This window comes from Sorex araneus, chromosome 3, assembly GCF_027595985.1.
Source record: "Sorex araneus isolate mSorAra2 chromosome 3, mSorAra2.pri, whole genome shotgun sequence".
NCBI classification, from domain to species: domain Eukaryota; kingdom Metazoa; phylum Chordata; class Mammalia; order Eulipotyphla; family Soricidae; genus Sorex; species Sorex araneus.
The window spans coordinates 1671128-1698145 of NC_073304.1; the positions used below are offsets into that span (position 1 = coordinate 1671128).

Genomic DNA, 27018 nt, shown 5'->3' on the forward strand with positions numbered 1-27018 from the left:
TATTTTCTTCCATGCTCGGGCTGTGAAAATATTCTCAGACCCAAAGTGGTCATGAGTTGGAAACGTTTAAGCAGCGTCTCTGGGATGACATATCCCCCCTGTGGCGGGGAGGCGTCTGGTCCCGGAGACCCCAAGGACACCATAGACGAAAGTCGTGTCAGTGCAGCTGTGGTCTGAAACTAGAGGCCAGTGGGTAGAACGGGCTTGTGGCCACAGGAAGGACATATGGGAGCCAGAACCAAAAAAACAAAAAATACTGGTGTGAGAAACACTGTCCAGATAGAGAGAAAGGGGTTAATTACTGTCGTTGTTGTTTAGGGGCGACACCCAGTGCTCAGGGCTCACTCCCGGCTCTGTGCTCAAAGATCACTCCGGGTGTGCTCGGAGGACCACGGGGATGGAGCCCAGCCTTCCCCACTCTGCTCCCTGGAGGAGTGATTTCAGGGGCTGGAGCGATAGCACAGCGGGGAGGGCGTTTGCCTTGCACGCGGCCGACCCGGGTTCAATCCCCAGCATCCCATATGGTCCCCTGAGCACCGCCAGGAGTGATTCCTGAGTGCAGAGCCAGGAGTGACCCCTGTGCATCGCTGGGTGTGACCCAAAAAGCAAAAATTAAAAAAAAAATAGTGATTTCAAAGGGGCCCCCGGGGGCTGGGGAGTTCGCCGGCCTCCCACTGACCCAGGCAGTCCCCATGTCACATGTCACTGAGCCAAGAGGTGCCCTCGAGCACTGGCGAGGGTGGCCCCAGACCCCTCCCTGAAATGTAACCCGGGGAGAGCCTGCAGGCTGCCCAGGCTGCGCTTCCTTCCGGTCGTAGGATGTGATCTGATGGCTGCTGGCAGGAGCCCAGGCGCGCCCGAGAGGCTGAGGCACCCGTCTGAGGTAAGGGCTGGGCGGGCAGCGCCCAGTGTGGGGCTAGCCAGCCACAGCCCGGGGGCTGACTGGGGGTGGTGCCAGATAGCAACAATAATAATGATGATGTTTTAAATCGAGGCGGCAGAGACAGTACAGGGACTCTGGTGCCAGCTCTGGCTCAAGTCCCAGCACTCATGGGGACTCCTGAGCACTGAGGGGCGTGGTCCTGACCTCCTACTTGTAAAAAAAATGTAGTGCTGGTGAGGCTGGAGCGGTAGTGCAGGGGGGAGGGCATTTGCCTTGCATGTGGCTGACCCGGGTTTGAGCCCCGGCATCCCACATGGTCTCCCGATCACTGCCAGAAGTTCGGGGTGCAGAGTCCAGAGTAACCCCTGAGCACTGCTGGGGCCTAGAGGTGGCTCACAGGCCTGGGTGCTTCGTCCTTGTGCACGGTCCCTCCAGTGTCGTCAGGAGCCTGAGGCTGAGTGAGCAGCTCCGAGCACCACTGTGTGACCGAGCTGTTACTGAGGAGATGCCGAGGCCTGAGGAGCACCCCGCACCCCGAGGCCGGGCGAGTTTCCGGGAGTGGCCACGGGGCCCTCGGTTGGAGAGAGGAGCCTCGGGCACGTGGGAGGCCTGGGTTCAGTCCTGGCACTACATGGGTCCCTGAGCACTGAGCCCGGAGTACCCACAGAGTAGTAGGCATGGCCCAAATGAAAAAAGAAAATCAAAGCCAGGCCTGGTCGAGGCAGATGGTCTGAGCGCCCGCTGGGCAAGCCAGAGCCCCCGAGTCCAGCCCTGAGGGACACCCTGCCACAGGCCCGTCTGGACGTGTGCCCGGCCTCTGGCCCTCCCCGCGGGCGTGGGGAGTGTCCCCTGTTCCCGGGTCCCTGTTCCTCCTCCAGGCTGCACGCGTGGGGTCGAAGCCTCTGAGTCCCCCGACCAGCGCCATCTGCTGAGCCCGGCTGCCCTGGAGCCCGACCCCCGACCCGGACCCCCCGGCTCTGCCGCCCGCGGCCAGCACCCCTCCAGGTAGGGCCCCAGGACCCGGGCCCGGGGACTCCGAGAGGGGCGTGGGGCCTGCCCTGAGCCACCTCGCTCCGCCCCGTTAGCGGGTGCGGCACCTCTTTTGTGTCACTCTGAGCCACTCTGAGCCTGTGGCCCCCAGGGGTGCCCCAGCAGTGCAGGGGCCTCGCGGTGCCAGGGCCTGCCCCGGTCCCACGGGCGTTTCACAGGCCGGCCCGGCCGGCCCAAGCCCGGGGAAGGCTGTGCGGGCAGTGCTTCCGGTCCCCACGCCCCTGGGCCCTGCTGGGTCTCCTCGAGTGCCTCAAATCTCTTCTGGGGGGACCCCAGATCCTGGCGGTTTCCTCTCAGGTGACACCCACAAACCCCCGTTCTCTGGGGCTCGGGGTGGAGACATTTCGGGGTCCACCACACTGGCCTGGACTAACCTGGGCTAGTGGCTTGTCCCGGGCTGGAGAGACGGTCCCCGGCACTGCATGGAACCAAAGCCGGGAACGGCCCCGAGCATAACTGGGGTGACCTTCAAGCCCAAAGAAATGAAAGTAAAATTGCTTGTTCAGGGAAGCCTGCGGGGCCCGAATGTCGGAGGGGGCAGGAGGGGCCACTGAAACGCCTGCTGACGTCACCAGGGCATGAGCGACCAGCTCAGTTCTACGCTGGCTCCTCTCCGCGGCCGCGTCCTCCCTCCCACACGCCATCCGCGCCTGGGAGACCAGCAGCTCATCAGGCCTCTGGGCTCCGGCGTCCGGCCCGCGCCTTGCCAGGCAGCGTCTCGGGGGCTGCACATACCCTGGGTGTTCAGTCTCGGGATCGTGCCCGGCTGCATGCCCCCAGCCACCGTGGAGGCTGCCGCATGCCAGTGTGGGGGCGCTGCCCGTGGGGGCAGGCGTGCGCGGAGTGGCAGAGGCAGCCAGTGGGCACTGCTCTGAGCCTGTCTCCCAGTTACCCAGCCGCCTCCCACGGCGAGTGCCTGCAGTGCCCACCTGGGCCCGCCCTAGAAAGGCTGGTGAGGGCAGTTGAGAGTGCAGTGGGCACAGCCCTTGGGCAGTGTGGCCTGGCACGAGCCACAAGCTGCCCACCCGCATGGCTCTCCGCCCAGTCGCTGTCCTGAGGGGTGCCCAGGGTGTGGGCACGTGGGGTGGGGCAGGCCGACAGATACCTGGAGGTGTGGCTGTGCACCGAGTCCCCCGGCCCCCACCCTGCTCCAGAGCTTCGGGGCCGTGCTTGCCCGTGGTGCTGGTGAGGTGGGCATGAAATCCAGCAGGTGCCAAGCTTAATGCGACTATTCAGATACTTCTGTTTGGGAGCCACACCCGGCAGTGATTGGGGCTGGCTCCGGCTCCACGCCCAGGGGAACCACAGGGGTGCGGGGATCGAACCCAGGTCAGCCACCTGCCTGCTGTGCTGTCACTCAGGCCCCTATGCAGCTTTTTACTCATCTCAGGGGCCTGACAGGTGGGAGTAACGTCTGGCTGCAGAGCCAGGAGCAAACCCTGAGCACCACCGGGTGTGGCCCCAAAACAAAAATAAATACTCAGCTCACATCCGCTTAGAGTTAAGGTCACCCAGCGTTCACTTAGGCGGTAACTTAGGAGCTAGCTAGATTTAAAAAAATTAAAATGTGGACTGGAGCGATAGTACAGCGGACAAAGTATTTGCCTTGCATGTGGCCGACCTGCATGTGCAGGTTTGATCCCGGCATCTCTGTGGCCCTCTGAGCACTGCCAGGAATCATTCCTGAGTGCAGAGCTAGGAGTGACCCCTGAGCACCGCCTGGTGTGACACCCCCTCCCCCAAACTTGTTTCTCCATGCTGAGGTGCTGTGCAGACGGCCACAGTCTAGGTCCCCTTGTCTGGGTTTTGGCCACACCCAGCGGTGCTCAGGGATCACAGGGACCATCTGGGGTGCTGGGGATTGAACCCGGGTCTGCCATGTGCAAAGCCAGTGCCCTCCCTGCTGGGCCATCCCTCTTGCCCGCCTCGTGAGGCCGTGAAGAAATGAGGCGTCAGGCTCCTCCGGGAGCGCCTTCCACTCTGGTGCTTCCGGCACTGAGCAGCCAGCGGGAGCAGCACCTGCGGGCGAGGGGAGCCCCGTGCACGAAGGCCCCAGTACATGCGAAGGAGAGGTGGGGGAGGGAGGGGCACCCCTTCACCTTGGCCCTGTGGTTGTGCCATTCCACCGTGGGCACCTCACAGCCCTGCCAGCCCGAGGGCGGAGGCCGAGGGGGTGGAGAGCAGACGCCGGAGGCCGCCCTGCGCTCCAGACCCCCAGAGCCCGTCTCCAAGCTGCACGGGTGGCGCAGCCCAGACCCTTGCACTGAGCTCTACCAGCGGAGAATTGGTGCAAGGCCACAAGCCCCCAAGCACTGCTGGGGAGACCCTTCCCCTCCCAAAAGCAAGATTTTTTTCTTTTGCTTTTTTTGGGCCACACCTGGTGATGCACAGGGGTTACTCCTGGTGGTGCTCAAGGGACCATATGGGATGCTGGGAGTCAAACCCGGGTCGGCCGAGTGCAAGGCAAACGCCCTACCCGCTGTGCTATCGCTCCAGCCCCAACCAAGATTGTTTCTTCTGGACACTCTGCTCCCCTGCCCGGCGTGGGTGGGCACAGCCCCCATCCTCAGAGCTGCTGCGTTCCTGGTCGAAGCTGGGGTTCTGGGGAGCAGTTTGGGAAAGTCTTAGCAGGTCACAGCCAGTGTACCCCCGCGGTGGGGCTATGACGGCATCTCTACCGGGCCGCTGCCCGGGCCTCAGGTCAGAGGCCCCCCCAACCCGAGCCGCGCATGTAAGCTCCCCGGTTTGTCTCTCGGGACTGGAGTGTTTCACAGGGAGACACGTGTGGACCCCCTGACGCTGTGGGGGTGGAGGCTTGTTTAGGATGCGCCCAGCACCGTCTGAGGGCGCCGCAGCCCCAGCCCGCGTCGGCCACAAGCTTCTCTGTCCACACGGTCCCCAGCTCTGCCAGGTTCCTTCCTGCCGTGACCGGCTCCCTCCCGCTGTTGCAGGCCAGGGAGCCATGGCGGGCCTGCGGCACGGCCGGCCCAACTGCATCAGGGCAGCCTTCAGCGCCACCAGCGCCAGCGCCAGGACGGGCCTGCAGAGGCGGCCATGGAGCACGCTCCGTCGGGTCAAGGTGCGGCGGGCGCCCTTCCCTCCCGGCCCGAGCGTCCACTGCCCTTGCACCCGGGGGTACTTCTAAGGGCCCCGCCTGTCCAGGTAGTGAGGGGTGGTCTGGCTCCGCCCACTCCCAGGTGTCACTGGCCGTGTCCTGGCGACAGCTGCCTAGGGGGTGGCTGGCCCGTCCCTTTCCGTCCTTCCCGTGGGGTCCCGGCCAGCCACGGGCCCGTGCCGCCGGCAGGAGCCGCAGGAGTCGGTCTTTCCTTTCAGGCCGGTCACATCAAGAATTTTGTTGAAGGGATCAGGAGAGAGGTGAGTTGCAGCGGGGGGCAGGCCGGCGTGGCTGCACCGCGCCTGGGCTTTAGGCCTTTTTTCTTTTCGGGTCACACCTGCAACGCTCAGAATCACTCCGCGCGGGAGGAACCCCGGATGGCCGCACGCAGGGCAAACACCCCCCCTGCCATGCGTCTCCCAGCCCCACGGGCCACCGAGATTCTGACTGTTTTCACCTTCCTGCTTTTCGCTGCTGGGCCCACACCACACAGCACTCAGCGATCACTCCCGGGCGCTCGGGGACGTATGGGGTCAAAGCTAGGTCGGCTGCACCCCAGGCACGTGCCTTCCCGCTGTCCCATCTCCCCGGGAGGCGCCAGGAGCCGAGCCCGGTCAGCCGTGTGCACGGCTCGTGTTGCTGTCCCGTCACTCTGCCCCTCGCAGCACCGGCCACCCGGGGCCCCGCGTGAAAGCTGCACCGCAGCCCTCGGAACTCCGGTCACACCCTCCCGAGACGTCACACCGAGGGGCGTCTCCGGGGACACAAGTGTGGGGTGCCCGCGCTAATCCATCCCAGCAACTCTTGCCTAGCTCCGAGCCCGGAACTCGGTTCCTGGAGACGAGGCACTGGCCTCCTCTCCTAGCGCCCCCCGGGGATTAACTGTGTCAAGGAAAGGGAGCGGGTGCCCAGGCTCCCGAGAGCCCCCCAGAGCTGGCCTGCGGTGCGGGCGCTGCTGCGGAGCTGCCACTTGGCAGGTGTGCCAGGCTGCTTGCCGGTGCCACGTGGGGAGGGTGCCCGAGGCCAGGGGGCCCACGGGGGCCCACACGGGTGGTGTGCTGTGGGTTCGGGCCCTGGCAGGGGGTGCCGGTGCCTCTGAGGAATGGTGGGGGCGCGACTGCCCTTCAGGCGTGGGTGGGGTGGCTGTGCACAGTGAGGTGGGGACACTCCTTGCGGCTGGCTCAGAGGATCCTGTTCTCAGTTTCTAGATCCTTCCGACGGGGAGGCAGACGATGCCCCGGGCCCTCTGACCTGGAGCCCGGGCCCTCTGCGGGGAGCGAGCTGCGTCGTGCCTGCGTCCAAGGCCCGGGGTGCAGAGGGGACCCCGGAAGAGCCTGTCCGCGCCAAGTGTCCAGACCCCGTCCCCAGGAGTGCTGGGGGCGCCTCCGAGGTTGCCGACGTGGACATGCAGCCAGTGGAGGCCTGCGGCCCTGAGAACCGGGGGTGGGTGGCCTGCGGCTCCCCAGCGGACACGGGGATGGGAGAGGAGGGGCCTTCCGATGGCGGCAGGCACGCGCAGGGCCGGGTCAGAGTGTCGCCCCGGGTGTCGCGACCACTCAAGCTCGGGGCCGAGAAGGACAGGGGGCCCAAGCTGGCGCGCTGCAAGAGGAAGCTGGAGCTGCTGCTCGTGGAGCCCGAGAGGAGGAAGAGGAAGAAGCCGCGGGCCGCCTAGGGGTGAGGGCCGGGGGCAGCCGGGGGAGAGGCCCGGCGGCGAGGGCAGGCCGAGTGTCAGCTGTCCTTTGGGCAGGGAGCTTTGTTGTTTTGATTTCAGGCCACTGTTGGTGCTCAGGGCTTAGTACTCAGGGGACCGGGTGGGGTGCTGGAACTGAGCCTGGGTTGGCGTAAAGCAAGGCCCTGCCTGCTCTACTGTCTCTCGGGGCGTGGGGAGTCCCCGGGGGACACACCCGAGCCCGTCTCCCCTCCCAGCCTCTGCCGGCCGGGTCACCCTCACCGTGTCCAGCTGCAGACGGGCCGGGGGGAGTCCGAGTCCCGGGGCCTGAGGGGCTCTGGCAGTGGCGGGGAAGCTCGCGGAGGCCAGGCTGCTCATGCGCTGCTGCCTTCCCTCAGGAGCCTCTGGAAGTGGGGTGCAGACCAGGCCAGCCCGCCCTGCCCGCCGGGATCAATAAAGAAGGCCATCGGCTCTGCCGGCTCTCGCCCAGGTCCACTCCGGCCTCAGTTTCTCCTGCCAAACCGTCTCCGGGGACGGGGTGGAGCCCGAGACAGCCTGGCTCTGCTCGGGGCCTGGTGGGCGGGGCGTGTGGGGCACCTGCAGGTTCTCTCCCGCTCGCCTCCGAGCAGGCCCCCCCCCCCCCCCGCACAGAGGCTCGAGCTGTTACTGTTCCTGCTGGTGCGAACATTTAAAACGGGCCCCATGCTCACGGCCCACCTAGACTCCTGACGGAACGTTCTAGAACTCAAGCCTGACAATTCAGGAGCAGCCCCGAGGCCCAGGAGGCTTGCCCGTGGCTGACCCGTGCGGGGAGAGGCCGAGGCCGAGCGGACGGAGTCCCTGCGCGCCGCGCGTGCTCAGGCCGCAGACACAGCGGCGTCGGTGCGGTCATGCTTAGTGTTTTATTTCCGAGACCCAGCCACGCACAGACCCTCGACCCCGCGCTCACGCCGTCCCCCTCTCCCTCTGCTCCAACGCCCCCGCGCTCCCCCAACCACAACCTGACGACTTTCCTCTGACCATCCCTCCCGACTTGCCAAGCCTCCGACACTGGGCCACCGTCCCTCAGCCGCCCCGGGCCGGGGGCTACTCTGTGCACAGCACGGCCACGCCGCGTTCGTAGAAGCTGCGCGGGTCTTCCTTGGTGGCGATCTCGAAGTCCACGGTGAAGATGAGGTCTGCTCGCGTGAAGTTCAGGTACACGGGCAGCGTCACCTGGGGAGAGAGTCGAGACGTGGCCGTGGCCCGCGTGCGCAGGCACCGCAGCCTGGTGCGTGGGGGCTGGGGCCGCCGCTCACCACGTTGGCCTTCTTCTCCGCGTTGGTCTGCTTCACCCAGCGCAGCTGCGTCAGCGGCAGCACCGTGGAGATGGCGTTGGACAGCGACAGCTTGTTGTTGCCACAGGTGGCGCCCTGCAGCTTCAGCCCTGCGGACAGAGTCACGGCCTCCAGCACCGCCCCCCCCGCCCCCCTCCAGGCCCGCCGCGAGCGCCCGGCTCACCTGTGACCCCAAAGCTGCAGGCGTCCAGGGTGGCGCCCTGAGACGTGGTCACGGTCACCTCCAGGCAGAGCTCCTCCAGGGACCAGCTGTTGGCCTGGGCCACGTACTGCCGCGTGGCCGTGATGTAGGCCTCCGGCACGAACAGCCCGCCCAGGCACACGTGGATGTTCTGCGGGGAGCAGCTGAGGGGTCAGTCCCTGGGGGCCACACCGCGCCCCTGGGGCCCCGCCCGCCCCAGCCCACCTTCAGCTCCTTGGCGCCGCCCGACGCGGCCGCCTGCGAGATGCTCTGCAGCTGCTTCACCCGCTCGCTGAAGTCCGACACCCACTGGATGACCGTCATGCCGGCCGGCACTGTGTAGTGGGACCAGCTCCGGGGCAGGATACCTGCGGGAACCCGCCTCAGTGCCCGCGTGGGCCCCGCACCAGCCCCCGTCCCAAGGGCCTGCGAGGACGGGCCCGGTACCTTTCACCAGCTCGTTGATGAGCGTGCGCAGGTAGTTGGTCTGCTTCTTCCTGCCCTCGCACACCTGCACCACGTCGGCCAGGTCCTGGCGCACGTCCTGCAGCAGCTTGGCCCCCATCTTCACCTCCCTCTCGAAGAAGCGGAACAGCGGGTCCTGGGCCCGCGGCAGGTGTCAGCGAGGGCCGCAGGGCCCGGGCAGGGGCGGCGGTGGGCGGGTGGGCGGGCGCTCACCTTGATGTTGTCCACCGTGCGCTTGAGGTGGCTGAGCGTCTGCGGGATGAGCTGCAGCCAGTTGCAGGCGGTGGTGTGCAGGGTCCGCATCCAGGCCGGGCGGCCGTCGGCGCTGGAGTCGGCGCGCGCCTTCTTCTCGGCCTCCGCGTAGGCCAGGTCGTCCTCGTCCTCCAGCATCTGCATCTTCAGCATCTTACTGATCATGTCCACCCCTGGGTGGAGAGGCGGGTGTCGAGTGGCGCCCCCCGCGCCCCCGCAGGCCCAGGAACCCCGGCACCGTCCCCGAGTAACCCGTTAGTAAGCCACGAGGACGGAACACGGGTGCTGACGAGAGCACCAAGCCCTGAAATCATCACTTGACTCTACTTTGGCACACACTGCAGTGCTCAGGAGACCTTTCGGTGCAGCGGGTGCCCTGGCACGGTGCCATCTCTGGAGGGTTTGTCTGGATGCCGACTCCAGCCTCGCCCAGGCAGCCACTGGGTGCTCTGCGCCGGGGGGGTGGCACAGCAGCTGGGGCAGGCCTGGCCCGGCCCTGGAAACCAAGGATCACTGGGGAGCAGCACCAGCACCGCAGCCCCCCATAGGTGAGCACTGGACAGGCGAGAATCCCCGAGTGGCCCCTGGGCAAGGCTCAGCGCCCCGAGACCCACCCTGGGTGGTGAGCAGGACCCTCTCGGCGTTGTTGGGCAGCCCCAGCCAGGACGGCGTCTGCGCGTCGGGCAGCAGCTCCACCCACTGCACGAACTCCTCCCGCCTGTAAAGCAGCAGAGGGCGAGTCACGGGGGCCACCCGGAGGCCGCCGGGCCCCTCCCCGCCCGCCCGCCCGCCCGCCTACCTGATGCCGTCTGGCATCTGAATGTCCTTGTGCCCGTCCACCTTGGACGCCAGCTTGAACTCGCTGTCGAAGCTCCTGGTGGTGAAGAGCCGCTCCAGGAAGGTGTTGAGCAGCCGCTGGTCGAACTCGTTGTCCACGCGGCCGCCGTAGATGGACTGCGCCATCAGCGTCTTCAGCGCCGACCAGGGGATCTTGTCCGGCGAGATGTTCTGCCTCCCCTGGGGGGAAAGGCTCGTCTGCACACAGCGGGGCGGGGGGACGCGAGGGGCCACCACTCACCGTGCCCCCCTCACCTTGGCGGTGTCGTCCAGCCAGGTGTCCACGGTGTCGCAGGCTGACCGCAGGTCAGACTCCCCAAACTCGTACTTCTTGGACCAGCCCAGGGGCGCGTAGCGCAGGCGCTCCTGGATGACGGCGTGGAACCAGGCCAGCAGGAAGTAGAGGCGGGCACGCTCGTTGGGGGACTGGGGGGGAGAGGGCCCAGGCGGTCAGCAGAGCCGCAGGCCCCAGCCTGCCGTGAGCGCTGGGGGAGGGGCAGGGAGTGACGGGGAGCAAGGCTGGGCTCTGGCTGAGGCGAGCCTCCCTGCCCCACCCGTGTGGTGCCCCCGGGGGAAGGGGTGCCAGGAGGCCGCCGGCCCCACCTTGCATATCCGGGAGACGGGGATGCTGCTGAACGTCCTCAGCATGTTGGCCTTCACCCCCGGGGGCGGCTCGAACACGAAGATGCGGCCGGCTCGGAGAAGGTTCACGGGCACCTGGGGGGCAGCTCCGTGAGCACCGGGGGCTGCAGGCTCAGCCCACCCTCGCGGCCCGTGTCGCGGCCCCCAGGCCCACCTTGGGGTTGATCTCCATGGTGAGGAAGAGCCGGAAGCAGGCGTGCGGCTGCAGTGAGTGCAGCTTCTTCTCCAGCTGCATCAGCCACCCTGGCGCCAGGTGCACGTTCTTGAGCATCACCCACCTGCGGACAAGACGCGGGACTCGACACTCGCCTCCCCCGCACCCCACTCCGCGCTCGGGGCGCTCGGGGCGGCCGCTCACCTGCCCGACTTCACGGCCGTGTTGATCGCCTTATCCGCCTGGTTGAAGCCCTCGGCCGAGCCTGGTCGCATAAGGCACATAAGCATCAGCGGATGCCCGGGGGCCGGCCGTGCGCGGGAGCACCGAGGCACGGCACCACTCACCGATGGCGATGGAGGTGATCTGCGTGTTCTGCTCCGCGGCCAGGTCCTCCACATGACCACTGGCGTCGTAGCCGGGCACGGAGCACATGAGGACGGGCGTGTTGGGCTTGACCTGTCAGTGCACACGTGCGTGTGTGGGTAAGCGCCCCCAGACGCGCCCGAGGGGCAGGAAGGCCCCCGCAGGGCAGAGCAGGCCCCGCTCACCTCCGTGTCCACAATATGCGTCAGGTCCAGCGGCTGCTCCATGATGGACATGAAGGACTCGCCGAGGTTGGTGGACACGAACACGTGGGCCATGGCCAGCAGGCGGTCGGGGCGGAAAGCCTGAATCAGGAGCAGGCGGTGGATGGCCTGCCCGATGGGTGCTGCAACGAGACCAGAGCGGGTCACGGCCGGGCAGGGCAGCGGCCCGGAGATGCCCTGGGGCCCTGGCACCGCGTCCACTGTCCGTCAGCCGCCCGAGTGTCCCCGGCGAGGGCTTACTCGCAGGCGTGTCCTCGCTCCAGAGGTAGGGCACGGTCTGCTCCGGGGAGCTGCTCTCCAGCCAGATGCCGAATTGCTGTGGAGAGAGGGCGGGAGTGGGCGCCGGGCGGAGGCCTCGGCAGCAGCCCCTTGGGGCACCCGGGACACTCACGTCGTCCGCCTGGACCTTGGCGATCAGGTCTTTGAAGGCCGGGAGGCAGCTCAGCCGCACGACGGCCTCGGCCTGCTCCACCGACAGGCCCTGGATCTTGGGCGTGGAGCCTGCGCTCAGGACGATCTCCTTCCCCCGCAGGAAGTGCTGGAACTCGGCGTCGTAGGTGGGCTCCCTGGGGAGAGGGACCGGGCAGCTGACGCTGGGCCGCCTCTGGGCCCCTCCCACAAGGGCAGGGGGCTGGGGCGTGGGGCAGGGCAGCTCGTGGGCGGGGCGGGCTCACCCGGCGGTGCCCTTGAGCTTGATCCTGGCCAGCAGCATGGCGAAGGTGATGTGGTCCTGGTGCAGCATGCCTCGTGCCACCCGATTGAAGGCCACCTGGGTTCGAGATTGGGGGGACGGTCACTCCAGGAGGCAGCCAGGCCCCGCGGGCAGAGACTCTGGGTAGCACGCACCTGGAAGAGGTCCTTGGTGATGACGCAGAGGCGCTGCGTGTGGTCCGTGACGCCCTTCAGGTTGGGGTTCTCGTACAGGACGTTGTGGTAGATGTCCAGGAAGAACTGCAGCGAGTACTGGTACAGGAAGTGGATCTGAAACGAGGGGCGGCGTGAGACGCTGGCGCGTGCGCGGGGCGCGCGGGGCGGCAGGGCGGGGCCGGCCGGCGTGCCCACCTGCTTCAGGGACTCCATGGTGAAGTAGATGCTGCTGCAGGCCGTGGACAGCGGCAGGTACTGCTGCGACACCGTCTCCACCTCCTGCATCACGATGTCCGTCTCCTCCACCTTGCGCGTCACCTCGGCCGCCTCCCTCTTGAGGTTCTCCAGGGTGGTTATGATGGTGTCGTCGTCCAGGATGCGCCCCTTCACCTCGTTCAGGGCCTGGAGCAGGGACTTCTCCAGCTGCCGCAGCCGCAGCTGGAACTCACCTGCGGGGGCAGGACACGCTTGGCACCCGCCCGCTCCTCGCGGCCGCCCGCCCGCACCCGGGCCACCGGCGCGGCCGCCCGCCCAGCCCCGGACGCACCCTGCAGCTTGAGGAGGTCCGAGCGCTTCTCGTCCACATCGGGCCTCTCGGCCTTGAGCACCTCGTTCAGACACTGGCTCTGCAGGCTGCTGCGCGTGACCGTGAAGTTGACGAACGTGACCCGGGAGCAGAGGTCAGGCGGGAACTCCACCTGCCGAGGGAAGAGCGCGGGTCGGCTCCGCCCTGCACGGCCCCCGTGCCCGAGCCCGCCTTCCACGGGGCCCGCCTCCTTACGGTGGGGTCGCGGGTGGACAGGAAGATGACAAAGGACGGCGACAAGTCGATGTCCTGGTCGCCGAGGGTGATGAGCACGCGGCCACCCGTGCGCCGGACCTCGCGGTTCAGCACGGGGTTGAGCACGGGGTCGTAGCTCTCCACATCCTATGCACACAGCGAGCATCGGGTCAGGGTCCCGGGCCATACCCACAGCCCCCACACTGCCCACTGACGGACTGTCCCTGCGGCGGTGTCCAGTGCGAGGCAGGAGCCTGCGCTGCCAAGCCCTCCCGGTCTGCACGGAGGGAGGGGTGTCACTCCCGTCAGTGCAGGGTCACCTGCCAGCAGGCTGCATGCAGTGTCCCCCCCACCTCTCTCATGCAGTGTCCCCCCTGCCTCTCTCATGCAGTGTCCTCCTCTGCCTCTCTCATGCAGTGTCCCCCCCCCCCCATCTCTGGCCCCTGGTTTGTTTGGGGGCCACACCCACAGGGCTGACTCCTGGCTCTGCTGGGGATCACTCCAGGCAGGATCCAAGGGGCCATGCGGGTACAGGCAAGTGCCTGACCCCTTTGTCTCGGCCAAATGAAGCTCTCAAGGGCCAGCCGGACACAGCTCAGGTCACTGAGCACACGCTGGGCGCGAGGCCACAGGTGCCCCAGGCCTGGGGAGCACCGCCAACGCACCCTCTGCTCCCATGCACAGGATGTCCTGCCCCCTCCTGCCCCCAGAGTACTGCCCCTCCAGCGCCGTCAGCCCCACCGGGGCTCGGCACACACCTGGACCAGCAGCGGGTTCCCGAACCTCAGGGCGCTCTCCAGGTTCTTCCTGAAGGCGTCGTCCAGGAAGCTGGTGCGCGTGATCTTGCGGTCCTTGTACTCGTTCATGATGAACTCGGTGGCCTGTCCGGAGGGGTCGATGATGAGCGGGTACCTGCGAGGGGACAGGAGAGCGGGTCAACCTCTCCACGTGGTGCTGTTCACACGGCCAGAGTGCCCAGGGCTCAGACCTCTGATGCAGACCCCAGCGTCTTCCATCCACAGACCCCTCCTTGTGGCCACAGTGCCTGCTCCCGGCACACACCTGGGAGATCAGACTTTTGGCTTTTGGTGATGCTCGGGGCTCACTCCTGGTGGGGCTCGGGGGACCATATGGGTGCCAGGGATCCAACCAGGGTTGGCGCGTGCAAGGCAAATGCCCACCACTGTCCTGTCCCTCTGGTCGCTTGCCCCTGAGGCCGCCAGGGCTGCTACTAACCGCAGGCGGCTTCCACGGGCAGCACTGGGCTACGCCGACCGTGGGGCGCGTGATGCTACAGGAACCGTTTCTAAGCAGGAAACGGGCACGGGAGGGAACAGTTGGCTAGTCAGGTGGCCAAACAAGTCTTTTCTGACGTTGGTTTTGGGGTCACACGTGGCTCTGTGCCCAGCAATCACTCCTCGCGGGCTCGGAACCCCAGGGGATGCAGGGACTGAACCCGGCTGGCCGTGTGCAAGGCAGGCGCCCTACGCGCTGTGCTAGCCCTCTGCCCCCCAAGTGAGTCTTCGAGGGGCCAGAAGACAGCTCAGAGGCAAGGGCCCAGGGGCTGCAGCGGAGGTCCAGAGGCAGGGCCAAGCAAAGAGCACTGAGAGCACACTGAGAGCACACCGAGAGCACACCGAGAGCACACGCCTCCCCGCGAGGCCCCGCCCCCCGTGTGTGCATCCTCCACCCCAGGACAAGGCAGCCGGGCGGCTGTGCCGGGAGCGTGCGGGGCCCAGAGAATGAGCACGGTATCTGGGTGGGCCGGGGGGCTCGGCGCCTCTGGCTCTGCTCGGGAACCATCCTGGCTGGGCGGGGGACTGTGCGCCCTGCTGGGGCTCACACCAGTCTACACGCTAAGTCACGCCCTCCCTCTGCAGACCACCTGGGCCAGGGGCCACTGCTGGGGACTCAGGTCACACCAGGGCTCGTGGCGAAGGGCCCGTAGCACAGCCCGGGCAGCGTGGACCCCTCCCACTGTCCACCATCACGGGGGCGCTGCCCTCTGCTCACGGCCCCCAGGGACAGGGCGGACCAAGTGCATTCCCAGGAGGGTCGGCCAAGGGCAAAGCCCCCTGTGCGGCCTCACGCCCCACGCCTCCTTCCCTCGGGCTGTGAGCGGCGCCCCCACCGCTGCCAGAGCAGGCCTGAGGCCCGACCCTACCCCCAACACCCAGGACTGAGAGAGCCCAGTGCTAACTGTGTGCATGAGGCCGGACCCCCATTTGATCCCAGGCACCCCACCTGGTCCTGAGCACCATGAGTGGCCTGAGGATGGCCAGGCGTGACCCCCAAACTGCAGATAAGGAAGCAGAGGGCACGGGGCCGGAGAGCTCGGTCACTGCGCACCCACGGTCCAGGCCACTTACCTGTCCCGGGAGTGGCCCCTAGGCCCTCACGGCACTGCCCTAGCTGGGGACAGCTCAGAGCTCGGGGGACTGGGTGAGAGACCCCACCGGCACCGCCCACCCGCCCGCTGCACCTGTTGAAGCGCTTGAGCATGATGGCGTTCTCCGTGCACAGGTCGTCGGCAGGCAGCGAGCTGGCCTGCCAGCGCAGCCGCTCGTCGGCGTTGGAGAGGTACTCGGTCCTGGCGATGTCTGTGCGGAACTGTGGGGTGGGGGAGCGGGTGAGACCCGGGCCGCTCCCGGGGCCTGGCCCTGCCAGCAGACGGGCGGGGGCCTACCTGGATGTTGGCTTGCTGCAGGTGGTGGGACCAGGTGGTGAACAAGTTCTGCCGCATCTGCTGGTCGAAGTAGCCGGCGTAGGCGATGAAGGCGGCGGACAGCAGGCAGTCCCCGGCGATGGTGGACATCTGGTTCTTGAAGGTCTCGCTGGTCTTCTCCCATCGCTCCCGCTCAGCGGACAGGCTCTTGAGAAGGGCTGTGCTCCGGTTCACCTGGGCGGGGCCCAGACGGGCTTGGTCAGCACGACCGGGATCAGCACCACCCGTGTCCCCCACCTCCCTCGGTGTCAAGGGCCCGGCGGCCACCTGAACAGTCTGGGGCAGGTCAGGCCGGGGAGTGGCCACAGAATGGCCGGGCCTGAGGAGCCTGGTGGGCGTCCGGGGGGCAGCGAGCGCCCGGGCCCCTTACTTTGGCCTCCACGGCGGCGAGGTCGGCCTTGATGGCCTGGGCCTCGGAGATGAGCACGGCGTACTCCTCCTTGTAGCGCGCGATGCTGGCCTCCAGGTCGCGGATCATCTGCTCCACCTCGTTGGCCTTCTGCTGGTTGTCCTTGGCGTCGTCCTCCAGCTTCTGCAGCTCATTGCGCAGCGGCTCCACGCGCTTCAGCATGTCCGCGTAGTTGAGCTGCGGGGACAGGCTGGGACTCAGCTCCGGACGCGCGGGCCGCCCCGCACCCGGGCCGCGGCGCTCACCTGCGCGATGGCCCACTTCACCATGGGGCCGCAGGCCAGCGATGCCCGGTTCACGATCTCGTAGTTGTAGCTGGGGTTGGACATGTAGTTCTTCTTCATCTTCTCCCGAATGGCATCGCTGCGAGAGACGGGCCGGCGTGAGTCGGCGCGGCCGCGGCTCCGGGAAGCCTGGGCCGGGCCCGCCCGCCGCCGCCTCACCTGATCTCCTCGGCAGAGAAGTTGACGATGGTGGGGATGAAGTTCTCGCGCATGATGATGGAGCGGATCTGCTTCCAGTCCGTGGTGCTCTCGCCCAGCAGCAGGCAGATGGACTCGAGCGCCAGCTTCACGGCCGCAGGCGGGTTGGCCATGGAGCGCACCTCCACCAGGTGCTGCTTCTTGATGGACTTCACGGCTGCGCGGGAAGGGCGGCTGGGTGCCCACTCTGCCCTGGCTCCCACGGCTGGCCCTGGGTACTGACCTCACCCACGCCCCCTTCTGTCTCCCACCCTTTCCTCCCTGCAGATGGGAGCACTTCGTGCCGGGCCGAGAGCAGAGCCCGTGTGGCCCGTCCCCAAGCCCGCCCTGCGCCTCCCAGTCAGTGTGTTGGGTCTTGGCCGCGGCCACACCCAGCAGGGCCCTGGGGCTACTCCGAGCGCAGGGACAGGGATGGAGTCCTGCGATGCCCGCATGCAGAGTGCTCCAGCCACGGAGCTGCTGCCTGGCCCGTGTGTGCGTTTACACGTGATTTACACGGACACTTTCAGTCAGCTACGATAAAACCACCAGCTAAGAAGAGGCCTGGAGCTGAGTGCAAGGTAGCGCCTGAACCCTTGGCGGGGACCCGGGGGGAGCCAGGCTCCGCAGCCCTCGGGCGACTGGGCTTGGCCCGGGCTGATTCCTGGGAAGCTCGTGCTCTTTCCAGCCCTCAGGTGTGTCCAGACACACGGCGACTGCACGTGTGGTACTCCAGACTCCCCTGAAATGCTCTAGCCTGCAAAACCCGAGCGAGGCCCGCCCGCGTCTGACCCCGGCACTGCACGGTCACACCAGTCTCAGCGAGGGGCCTCCTGGGTACCCCCAGGTGCCCTACATTAGAAAAACACAAATGGGCTGGAGTGACAGTACAGCAGGTGGGCTCTTGCCCTGCATGCAGCCAATGCAAATGCAGGTTCGATCCCCGGCATCCCATATGGCCCGAGCACCACCAGGAGGGAGTCTTGAGTGCTGAGCCAGGAGTTACCCCTGAGCATCGCTGAGTATTTCCCAGAAACCAACCAAATACCCCCCCCGCAAAATCAAATTTGAAACAACCCCAAAGTCAAAGCCCACAAACCGAATCAGTATAAAGCTGACCTGAACCGCCAGAACAGAGCTAATCTTCTCTCCCCAGGCCCCAAGCAAAGCGCCCGTCCCACTGCTCTGTCCCCGTTTCTCGGGGCTCGGGCCGGCTGGGCAGCGGCACCCACCATTCTGCGCCTCGATGACGGCCGGCTCCACCTTGTCCAGGTCCTCCTTGACGCTCATCTGCTTGTCTGCGATGACCTCCTGCTGCTTGTGCAGCTGCTCCTGGATCTCCTGGCTCATGACCTGGAGCGAGGGAGGGGCGCTCAGTGGGGCCCACCTGCGGCCCCTTGCCCAGCCGCAGCCCTCCCTCGGCCCCTCGCCCAGCTGCAGCCCGCCCGAGGCAGGCACCTTCTTCTTCTCCGCCTCCTGCTGGTCCTTCACCATCTTCTTCAGCTTGTCGTTGGCGGCCGCGTTCTTGACCTCCAGCTCCTGGCTCTTGATCCGCAGGTCGCGGCGCAGCTCCTCCACCTAGGGACAGACTGGTCAGCCGAGGGCGGGCGCGCGGGCGGGCGAGGCCCTCCCGGCCGGCGCAGGGTACCTGGTCCACAGTCTCCTTGATCTTGCGGAGGCCGACGTTCAGGTGCATCTGCTGCTCCTCCAGCTCGCTGCGCTTCTCGTGGAAGAGGTTGGCGTAGTGGTTGATAAAGTCCAGGTAGTGGCGAGGCGTGATGGCCATCGTCCTGCCTCCGCGCTTGGCCAGCCGGGCGTTAGCCTTCAGAGAAGAGTCGCCATGCCACTGCCCTGCTCCCAGCGGCTCTGCCCGAGCGCGGGGAGGAGCGGGCGGCCCTTGGGTGGGGACACACTGGCCGGGCTCTGACGTCTCCCGAGACAGCGGGCAGCTCGGAGACGAGGCCAGCAGGGTGCTGGCGGGGCGGGAGGGGCCGAGCGTCTGGCAGACCCACCTGGTGCAGCGTCTGGTGCACAAACACGCAGCTGTTGACGATGGCTTCCCGGTGCGAGGGCGGCTGGGGCAGCTTGTCGTACACCACGGGCATGTAGTCGGGCACCACGTAGTTGGGCTTCTCCAGGTCCATCTTGCTGGTGAACTCCTTGCCCACCTGGTAGAGCGCCTCAGTGGACCAGTCCCCGAACCAGTTCAGCACGCACCTGAGGGAGACGCCGGAGCTCAGCCCGGCTGCCCCGCGGCCAGGGCGCGCCCGGGGCCGGGGAGGGGGCGCACCTGTTGAAGAGGGCCGGGGAGGTGGCGGCCCGGTCCTTGAGGCCCTCGGAGGACGGGTTCATGGTGAAGACCACGTGCAGGTTGCGGATGACCTGGCTGGTGAACCACCTGTAGAGCTCCTCGTGCGAGTCCAGCATCAGGCCCTCCTTCTGGGCGCCCTCCTTGCACTGCGTCATCAGGGTGGCGTACTCGTCGCCCTCGAACAGCCCCGGGACCTGGGCAGGGAGACGGCGACACTCCCTGGGCCACTGCCGCCGCCACCCCGCTGGCGCCCGGCACCTCTGCCCACCACACCCCGCGTGCCACGCGGTGCCAGCGCCGTCACCTCTCCGTTGGCCAGAAGCGTGTTCATCCGCTCCAGGAACCCCGAGTCCAGCACGTTGGACTCGTCCATGATGAAGGCGATCTTCTCGTTCTTGCAGCCGGAGCGCCGCAGCACCACCCGGAGGTCCTCGTCGAAGTCCTCGCCTGTGTACTTCCGGTGCACCTATGGAGCGGGCGCGGTGAGGCCGGCACACCGGGCGGCAGGCACAGCGAGGGCGCCGGGCGCGGTGAGGCCGGCACACCGAGGGCGCCGGGCGCGCAGACCCACCTTGATCTGGTACACACTCAGCCCGTTCATCCAGGCCACGAAGCGCGACAGCGTGGTCTTCCCCGCCCCGCTGACGCCGATCAGAAGCAAGTGCCCCTGGGGCTGCCGGAATATCCTGGAACACCGGGAGGGCAGCAGGTCACGCTTCCGTTTGCCGAGTGGGTCTGAGACCCAGCCCTGTCCACACGCTCAGGGGTCCCGGGCTAGATGGTCACTCGGGAGAACAGCACAAGGCTTGTGACTGTGCCCCGCCCCCGCCGTGGTTCCTACCGGTCGATCCTGAGCACGTGGTCTAGCACTTCATTGAACAGGACAAGGGGCACGTCGAGTTCTTCTTCGTAGAAGACTTTCAGTCGCGCTTTGACATAATCTCTCAACTCCTCCTGGTCCACCGGGATGTAATCCTGCAGGGGAAAGGCCCGGCTTCAGCGACTGGGGAGGAATCACTGATGCGCCAATACCGTAACAAGCTGAGGAACTGCCCGGGACCGAGATCAAGGGGCTGGAGTGAGTACCACAGGGGAGCACCAGTTCCATCACTGGCACCTTGGGAGCACCCCGAACGCTGAGCCAGGAGATCCCCCGAGAACACTAGTGGGTACAGCCCCCAAACAAAATGATGGCGTCACTACAGGCCAGACAGACTACACGGGACACTGTGGCAGCACAGCAGACAGCACACGAGGAGAGACCCGCAGTCAGAGCACACAGAGAACTCCGGGACAGAGTAACCGAGCACAAGGCAGAGAGCACTCCCAGAGAACAAACAGCACTGGGAACAGTGACCATCCGGGGAAGCACAAACCGACCTGCAGGAGAAAGGGCTGACTGAATATTGCTAAATATGTTCCGGGAGCTCAAGGCCCACCCAGGTGCTGGCCACAAAGCTGGTGAGCCCACGGGCCCCGCCAGGACGGCACCGAGAGGTCAGGCCCCAGCCTGGCTTCCCAGCACACACCCAAAGAGCGCTGGCGTCCCAGAGAGAAGGGGCAGGGAGGGACGAGGTGTTAGGAGTCCGGACTCTCTGACGTGAGCAGCCCTTGCTGGCCCACAGCGTCCCGTACTCCTCAGGATGGGCCCCGGGGGTGGGGCCCACACGGCAGCCAGCACCCCACACCCACTTAGAAAAGTGTGTCTCCATTTTGGGGCCACACAATGTTTCCTGGGGCGAGCTGCGGGGGCCGGGCTCGCCCTGACAGCCTGCGCCCCAGCCTCTGGCTTATTTCCCTACTGCTCTTTTTTTGTTTGATTTTGGGTGAGAGCTGGTGGTGCTCAGGGGACCACGTGGGTCTGGGGCTCGAGCCCGGCTGCCATGCGTGCCTCACCTTGGACAGCCAGTTGCTGTAGAGGATGGGCCGGCTCATGGCCTTCTCCTTGTCGATGTTGGGGAAGTGCTTCAGGGCGACCATGTCGATGTTCTCGTCCGTCCAGCGGCGCTCCTCGTCCTCCACCAGGCTGCGGGAAGGGGGGGGCACGCTCAGGACCACGCGGGCCGGCAGCTGCCGCGCTAGCGGGAACTTGGGTGAAGTCAGAGCCAAGAGAACCCGCGAGAAGGCCCTGCCTGAAAGGTTCAGTCGTCTGCTGGGCTTTCCCGCCCGTGCCCGACCAGCGTTCCAACCACGCCTGGCCCTGAATCTCAAGACCCCGAAACAAAGGTGACCCGCCCAGAGCGGACCGTGACCGAGGCCTTACCGGTCCTGGAAGAGACGCAGGGCTTCGTGCGCCCAGATCCGGATGAGCCCCTCGACCGGCAGAGTCTCCAGGGGCCTCAGCGCCTCGAAGATGCCCCTCACCCACCGAGTCATCTCCCGGGGCGAGTAGATGTAGTGGGGCTGGGTGTCCTGCGTGAACCGCTCCTGCAGGGCAAACCGAGAGCCGCCCTGAGCGTCTCTGGACACGGCGAGGCCGAGAGGCCGGAGCAGCTGGAGGGCGGCAGACCTGAGACATGGTGTAGAACTCGACCATGGCGGCGGTCAGCGGCTCGGCGTAGGTGCGCAGGGACGGGATGAGCCGCAGCATGGCCCGGTTGAAGGTGCCGTAGATCTGCGTCAGCGAGGCGGGGCCGGGGTAGTCCACGTACACCACCGGCACGTGGCGCAGGAACCTGTCGGGGCGGCGGTCAGCGGGCCCGCAGGACAGCCCCGCCCCGCCCCAGGCCGCCCCCTGAACGGGGCGAGGCGTGGACAGCTGCGGGGCACCGAGAGAACCCAACTACGGCCGCTGGCCCGCCCCCGCGAGCGACCGGGCAAGCAGCACCGTCACCTGTGCGAGAGCGGCTTTCTTCCAGGGTCAGTGGGGGGGTTACAGGCCCCGACAAACTGGATCCTCTCCAGCTTCACCCACGTCTGGTCGGAAGTCCGGTAGAAGCCTCCGTGCTCCACCATCTGTGGGGAAACACAGCTCAGGGGGAGAAGAGAGACCGCGTGTGTGTACACCGTGCTCAGGGGGAGAAGAGAGACCGTGTGTGTGGGTTTGGGGTTGTGTGGGGTGTGGGGGGGGGGTGTGTGAGAGAGAGAGAGAAAGAGAGAAAGAAAACAAAGAGAGTACAGATCACGGAGAAAGGGAAAATGTGTGTGTGTGCATGTGCGCGCGTGCAGATGGGGGGAGAGGAGAGCGAGAGCACGGAGAGCACATACAGGTCGGGGAGGGCCCGAGTGTCTCCGGGCCCCGTGGAGGCGCCCACCTGTCTGATGAAGGAGATGACCCTCTGCGTGCCGTATTTGTCCATGTCCGGCAGGTTGATCTCGTCGCAGAAGAGCACGAGCCACTTGCCCAGCTGCACGGGCGCCAGCACCACCCCGTTGGGCGTGCGCCGGTACTCGCAGTAGTGGTCGAAGGTCTTCAGCAGGAGCTCAGGCGTGGTGGCGCTCGAGAAGTTCAGGCCCACGACCTGTGGGCGGGAGGACCCGGGGAGATGCAGGTTCCGCGCCTGCACCCGGAGGCTCCCCGCGCCCCGGGCGGCCCCTCACCTCCATGTCGGGCAGGGCGCGGAGGGCGCTGAAGAGCGTCATGGTCTTGCCGGAGCCGGGGGGCCCGCACAGCACCAGCGGCTTGTGCTCGGCCAGCCAGGTGTAGAGCAGGGCCTCGTGGCGGACGGTGTCCAGCGTGGGCACTACCACGTCGGGAGCCGCCACCTTGTGCGTCTCCACTTCGATTTGGGGCACCTTGGCCTGCCAGGGCGCCCACTCCCCACTGATGGACACCTGCAGGAAACGCACACGCCTCAGCCGCGCCCGCCCCGCCCCGTGGGCCAACAGCCCTCCCGGGGCCCGAGACGGCCGAGCGCCCTACCTCGAAGTCGATGATGGGGACGTTGGGGGTGGCGGGCAGCGGCACTGTGGTCACTCTGCGGATGTACTCCCCCAGCTCCGCGCGCATCTTGAGCCGGCTGTCCCCGCACAGGGACCAGAGGATGGCGTAGACCAGGTACCGCTGCGGGAGGAGGAAGCACAGGCTGGCGGCGCGCAGGGCCCGGGCGGCCCCCGGCCCAGGCGGGAAGGGCCCGCGTGCCCACCTGGATGTAGCGCTCCAGCTGCTCGACCTGCATGGGGAAGTCGGGGTGGTTGGCGTTGTACTGCGCCACGTTGCGGCAGGCCTGGTGCAGCATGGAGAAGAGGGCGCCCAGGCAGCGCAGCCGCGTGGCGTCCATGATGTGCTCCAGCTTGAAGGCGTGCTCCAGCGCCTTGGTCACCAGCCCATTGGACGTGAAGTACGGCTGCAGGATGGTGGCCGCGTCCCGCTGGATCTGCGGGGAGGCATGACGCCCGTCAGCACCCGTGGGCCCACCCGGCGAGTGCCCCGCGCGGCCCTGCCCCGCCCCGCACCTGCAGCATGGGAGACGCCGCCTCCTCGCCCTCGTCCTCCTTGCCCTTGCGCCGGCGCTGGGCCTCCTCCTCGCCCTCGTCCAGCGGGATGCTGCGCAGCCGCGCCAGGAAGTTGTTGAAGATCATGTCGGTGCTCAGCACGTCCTCGCTGAACCACACCATGCCGCAGCGAGACACGGTGGCCAGCGTGGCGTACTTCAGGTCCTGCACCTCGAACATGATCCGCACCTGCGGGAGGACCAGGCCTGTGTGCGCGGGCTGGGCGGGTGCGGCGGGCCCCTCGAGAGCTCGGCCTCCGGGGCTGCTCCCCAGACGCGGGGGCGCCCACCCGGGGGACACGGGCGAGGGCCACCCCCAGGGAACAGCGTGGGAGACGCCCTGAGCCTTGGCTGTCCTGGGAAGGAGCTGAGGAACGAGGGCCCCAGAAAAGGCTCCCGCGGCTGCTCGGGCCCCAGAAAAGGCTCCCTCGGCTGCTCGGGCCCATGCCCGCTGACCCCGGCCCCACACTTCATGCTGCTCGCCTTCTCCTCGAGCAGGGCTGTGCCCACCATGCACGTCACCCGCCACTGTCCCCGGAAGTCGAGCCCCAGCCCTGCCTCAGGCGCGAGTGCCGCGGGGAACGGGAAAGCCGGCCTCGAGCCGGTGCCACTCACGTTGGGCGGGAGGCTGAGGCGCTCCCCGTTGGGCAGGGTCAGAAGCTTGTTGTCGTCCAGCACAGAGTTCAAGTTCTCCACCCACTCGGGGTCCACGTCGCCGTCAAAGATGATCCACTGGCGCTTCTGCAGCTCCCCGCGCACGTTGTCGATGATCCTGCGGGCACACGCAGCCCCGGTGAGCAGCGGGCCCCGGGCCTCGCACCCGAGCAGCAGGAGGGGCAGCGCCAGGCCCCGCTGGCCGTGGACGGGACTTACTTCCTCAAGACGTGCGTGAAGAGCCCGTCCGTCCACTCCCTGGTGTTGGGGTCCAGGGTCCCGTACAGGTGGTCTTTGCTGATGGCCTTGGGGTCAATGATGTGAGCCACGCCCTCCACGCCCTCGAGCCTCTCCAGAGCCTTGAGCAGGACGCGCCAGGCCATGCTCTTGCCGCTGCCCGAGGGCCCGACCATCATGAGGCCGTGATTGATCTGCGTGATCTGGTAGAGCTGCAGCACCTGGGGGAGACGGCGCCCGTGAGCGCGTCAGACGGGGGCGCTCCGCCGCCCAGGGCACCCAGCAGGGACTCAGACAGTGGGGACCGCTGGGGGCCTGGGGTCGGGCGGAGCCTCCCTAAGACCGGCCGGACGGGCCCACGTGGGAGCCAGGTTCAGCCCCCAGAGCCCCGACGGTTTTCCACGAACGGTCTCTAAGCAGGAGGCAGCCAGCGCCTCCTGCGTCCTCACAGCATTTCCAGAGACACTGCGCGTCTCACCCGGGTCGAAGGTCCCCGGCGCCCCCGCCGTGACAGACCGAGGGCGCCACGGAGCGGTCGGAGAAGGCCGAGGAACACGGAACTACACCCTACACTTTCACCTGTTTTAGCGCTGTGGTTTGTTCTGTTTGGGGCCTCTCCTGGTGGGCCCAGGGGTGCGGGGGGGCCCCTGCCCACCGGAGGAGCAGCGCTCTGGGCGGGCGGCCCTTACCTTCTCCACCCACGTGCCGCCGACCTCCTCTCCGTCGCCGTAGGTCAGGTACATCTCCTGACACACCTTCTTCAGCTCCTCGCGCAGCGCCGTCATCTCGCCCCGGTGGTACTGGACCCCAGGGAACACGTCCGACAGCAGGCTGAAGAGCAGCGGGATGTCCTCGGCCACCAGCTTGGGCACCATGGTCTCGCACACGCTCTGGATCAGGATCTGCGTGGGGACGGGCCGGGCCTGAGAGCCTGCGCACGCCGCTGTTCCAGAAGGTTCCCGACCCGTATCGGCCCGCGCCGTGGCCCCGGGCAGATGGCGGCGCCGCACGCACCTCCTGCTCAGGCAGGTTCTCCGCGATCTCGCCCTCGTCGACCGCCTCGCCGCGCTCCTCCTTCTCCCGCTTGATCCTCTGGATCCGCTCCCGCTTCACGTTGCCCGCGCTCACCAGCACGCTCTTCAGGGCGCGGAGGCCGAAGTCGTAGTGGCTCTGGGACGACAGCTGCTCGTCGCAGAGCCTGGCGCGAAGGGTCCCTTCAGACGGGGGCCGTGCCTCTGCCCAGCCCCCAGCACAGCCAGTCCGCCCCCCGCGCCCCCCCCGCAGGCGCCCCTGAGGCCCGGCACTCACTTGAAGAAGGGCACGATCTTGTTGGCCAGCACCTCGGCCGTGCGGAAGCCCTGCGAGTACAGCATGACCTGCGCGATCAGCTGCCGGTCGGGCTTGGTCATGGCCAGGCTGCGGAAGAGCTTCTTCAGGTTGTCCGGCAGGTTGGACCTGCCCGCGTAGCCGGGGTTCATGGTGATGAAGATGGCCATGTCGGGGCTCACCTTCACCTGCTTGTTCAGCAGCTCACAGGTGATGGGGGCGGCAGCTGGAAAGCGGGGGGCCGTGAGAGGGCAGCACCCGACCAGACAAGCCCCCTCCCCGGCCGGCCCCGCCCCGGGCCTTACTCTTGTCGTAGTTGGGGTTGGAGTGCTCGCGCAGCGCCTCCTGGATGCACTGCACCTGCTGGGACACGGCCGACAGCATCCGCTCCTCCAGGCGGTTGAACTCGTCGAAGCAGCCCCAGGCACCCACCTGGCAGAGCCCCACGAAGATCCGCCCCATGGCCTGAAGAGGAAGGAAGGAGACTCCGTCATCCCGCCTGGCTCGGTCCCGCTGCTTGACCACACGGTGGCAGGCGGGTGACGGGGCTGCGGCCACCCGGCGTCCTTCCAGCACAGCGGGCAGCTCACACCAGCTCTCCACACCGTCCTCGACACAGCCATGTTACTGCACCATCGAGAACGTCTCCCAGCTGCCAGGGAGCCTGCTCAGAGGGCCCCAGAATCGCTGTGGTGGCACTGACCCCAGGGGCCCCTGAGCACTGCTTGAGATATTCCCCAAACCAAAACCCCAAGACATTTATTTCTTTCCAAACTTCCGGGCCACACCCAGTAGCGTGCAGGGACCTTGGGGTGCCCGTGTGAGACACAAGCATTCGACCTCTCTGCATCCTCCTTTCCGGAGGGGGCTTTTGGGGCACACACCCGGCGACGCTCAGGGGCCTAATGCAGGTGTGTGCTCAGGAATGACTCCCAGCAGTGCTCAGGGGACCACCTGTGATCCTGGAAGTCTGAGTAAGGACCAGGGCCCCTGAAGCTCATGCACTACCGTCCTAGGCCCGCCCAGTTACTCTCCATCACGGGCACCGAGCATCTGAGAAACGCCCTTGAGAAAAAGGGCATGGAAAACGGGAGGGCAGGCGGGCACGTGAACGTAAGGCCCCAGGCTTGGTCCCTGGCACAAGGCCATACCAGCTCCTCCTGCACTGCCGGGCGGGGCAGCCACAACCCAGGAGGAGGAAAGACAGGCAGTGTCTCCCGTTAGAGGTGTCGGGCCCGTGCAGCCTGACGCCACGCAACAGTTGGCGGCTGACCCTGCCAGCCAGCAGGCCAGGAGCTTCTTGTTTTGGGCCACACCCAACAGTGCGCAGGGCTTATCTCAGGGGTCACTCCTGGTGGGCCTAGGGGGACCGTAAGCGGTGGCAAATGCCCAGCGTCCTCTACTATCTCACTGGACTGGAGGTGGACCCTGTCATCTCACCTGGAAATCAAAGGTTTCATCACAGTTGAAAACCAGCACAAACCGTCCCAGCTGGTGGCCAAGGGCTTTGACGGACTCTGTCTTCCCGGTCCCAGCGGGCCCTGCACGGAGACAGGTTCTGGGCTGAGCTGGAGGCCCCGGCTCAGCCCAGAACCCTCTTCAGCTTGAAGTAAGTTTAAAAGAGACAAGATCAAAGCGG

General features: G+C 66.9%; 1 protein-coding gene and 1 long non-coding RNA gene across 2 annotated transcripts in view; one reads left to right on the forward strand and one right to left on the reverse strand.

Annotated features, from left to right (window-relative positions):
* Positions 1-816: 816 nt before the first annotated feature.
* On the forward strand, positions 817-5013 carry LOC129403276 (uncharacterized). Its single transcript, XR_008629099.1, has 3 exons — positions 817-883; positions 1762-1888; positions 4885-5013. It is a non-coding gene; the product is annotated as an uncharacterized LOC129403276 (long non-coding RNA).
* A 2587-nt stretch (positions 5014-7600) lies between these two features.
* The window catches only part of DYNC1H1 (dynein cytoplasmic 1 heavy chain 1), a 48800-nt gene continuing 29382 nt past the window's right edge, over positions 7601-27018 (reverse strand). Inside the window, exons 28-78 of the mRNA XM_055133926.1 lie at positions 26820-26920; positions 25685-25844; positions 25362-25605; positions 25068-25251; positions 24743-24955; positions 24036-24274; positions 23778-23934; positions 23125-23352; positions 22815-23045; positions 22592-22732; positions 22270-22503; positions 21984-22190; positions 21563-21684; positions 21239-21404; positions 20993-21156; positions 20626-20755; positions 19571-19704; positions 19301-19415; positions 19034-19195; positions 18709-18923; positions 18431-18635; positions 18067-18240; positions 17877-17996; positions 17651-17771; positions 16401-16596; positions 16203-16320; positions 15919-16134; positions 15510-15722; positions 15306-15433; positions 13582-13735; positions 12824-12970; positions 12590-12740; positions 12238-12491; positions 12022-12156; positions 11850-11944; positions 11567-11741; positions 11416-11491; positions 11137-11297; positions 10933-11044; positions 10790-10850; positions 10586-10709; positions 10393-10506; positions 10045-10215; positions 9752-9969; positions 9567-9670; positions 8914-9125; positions 8683-8836; positions 8461-8603; positions 8218-8386; positions 8016-8143; positions 7601-7932 (exon numbers count right to left, since the gene is read on the reverse strand). Of these exons, the coding sequence (XP_054989901.1) occupies positions 7804-7932; positions 8016-8143; positions 8218-8386; positions 8461-8603; positions 8683-8836; positions 8914-9125; positions 9567-9670; positions 9752-9969; positions 10045-10215; positions 10393-10506; positions 10586-10709; positions 10790-10850; positions 10933-11044; positions 11137-11297; positions 11416-11491; positions 11567-11741; positions 11850-11944; positions 12022-12156; positions 12238-12491; positions 12590-12740; positions 12824-12970; positions 13582-13735; positions 15306-15433; positions 15510-15722; positions 15919-16134; positions 16203-16320; positions 16401-16596; positions 17651-17771; positions 17877-17996; positions 18067-18240; positions 18431-18635; positions 18709-18923; positions 19034-19195; positions 19301-19415; positions 19571-19704; positions 20626-20755; positions 20993-21156; positions 21239-21404; positions 21563-21684; positions 21984-22190; positions 22270-22503; positions 22592-22732; positions 22815-23045; positions 23125-23352; positions 23778-23934; positions 24036-24274; positions 24743-24955; positions 25068-25251; positions 25362-25605; positions 25685-25844; positions 26820-26920 (8225 nt within the window). The 3' untranslated portion in view covers positions 7601-7803. The remainder of the gene's footprint in view (positions 7933-8015; positions 8144-8217; positions 8387-8460; positions 8604-8682; positions 8837-8913; positions 9126-9566; positions 9671-9751; positions 9970-10044; positions 10216-10392; positions 10507-10585; positions 10710-10789; positions 10851-10932; positions 11045-11136; positions 11298-11415; positions 11492-11566; positions 11742-11849; positions 11945-12021; positions 12157-12237; positions 12492-12589; positions 12741-12823; positions 12971-13581; positions 13736-15305; positions 15434-15509; positions 15723-15918; positions 16135-16202; positions 16321-16400; positions 16597-17650; positions 17772-17876; positions 17997-18066; positions 18241-18430; positions 18636-18708; positions 18924-19033; positions 19196-19300; positions 19416-19570; positions 19705-20625; positions 20756-20992; positions 21157-21238; positions 21405-21562; positions 21685-21983; positions 22191-22269; positions 22504-22591; positions 22733-22814; positions 23046-23124; positions 23353-23777; positions 23935-24035; positions 24275-24742; positions 24956-25067; positions 25252-25361; positions 25606-25684; positions 25845-26819; positions 26921-27018) is intronic.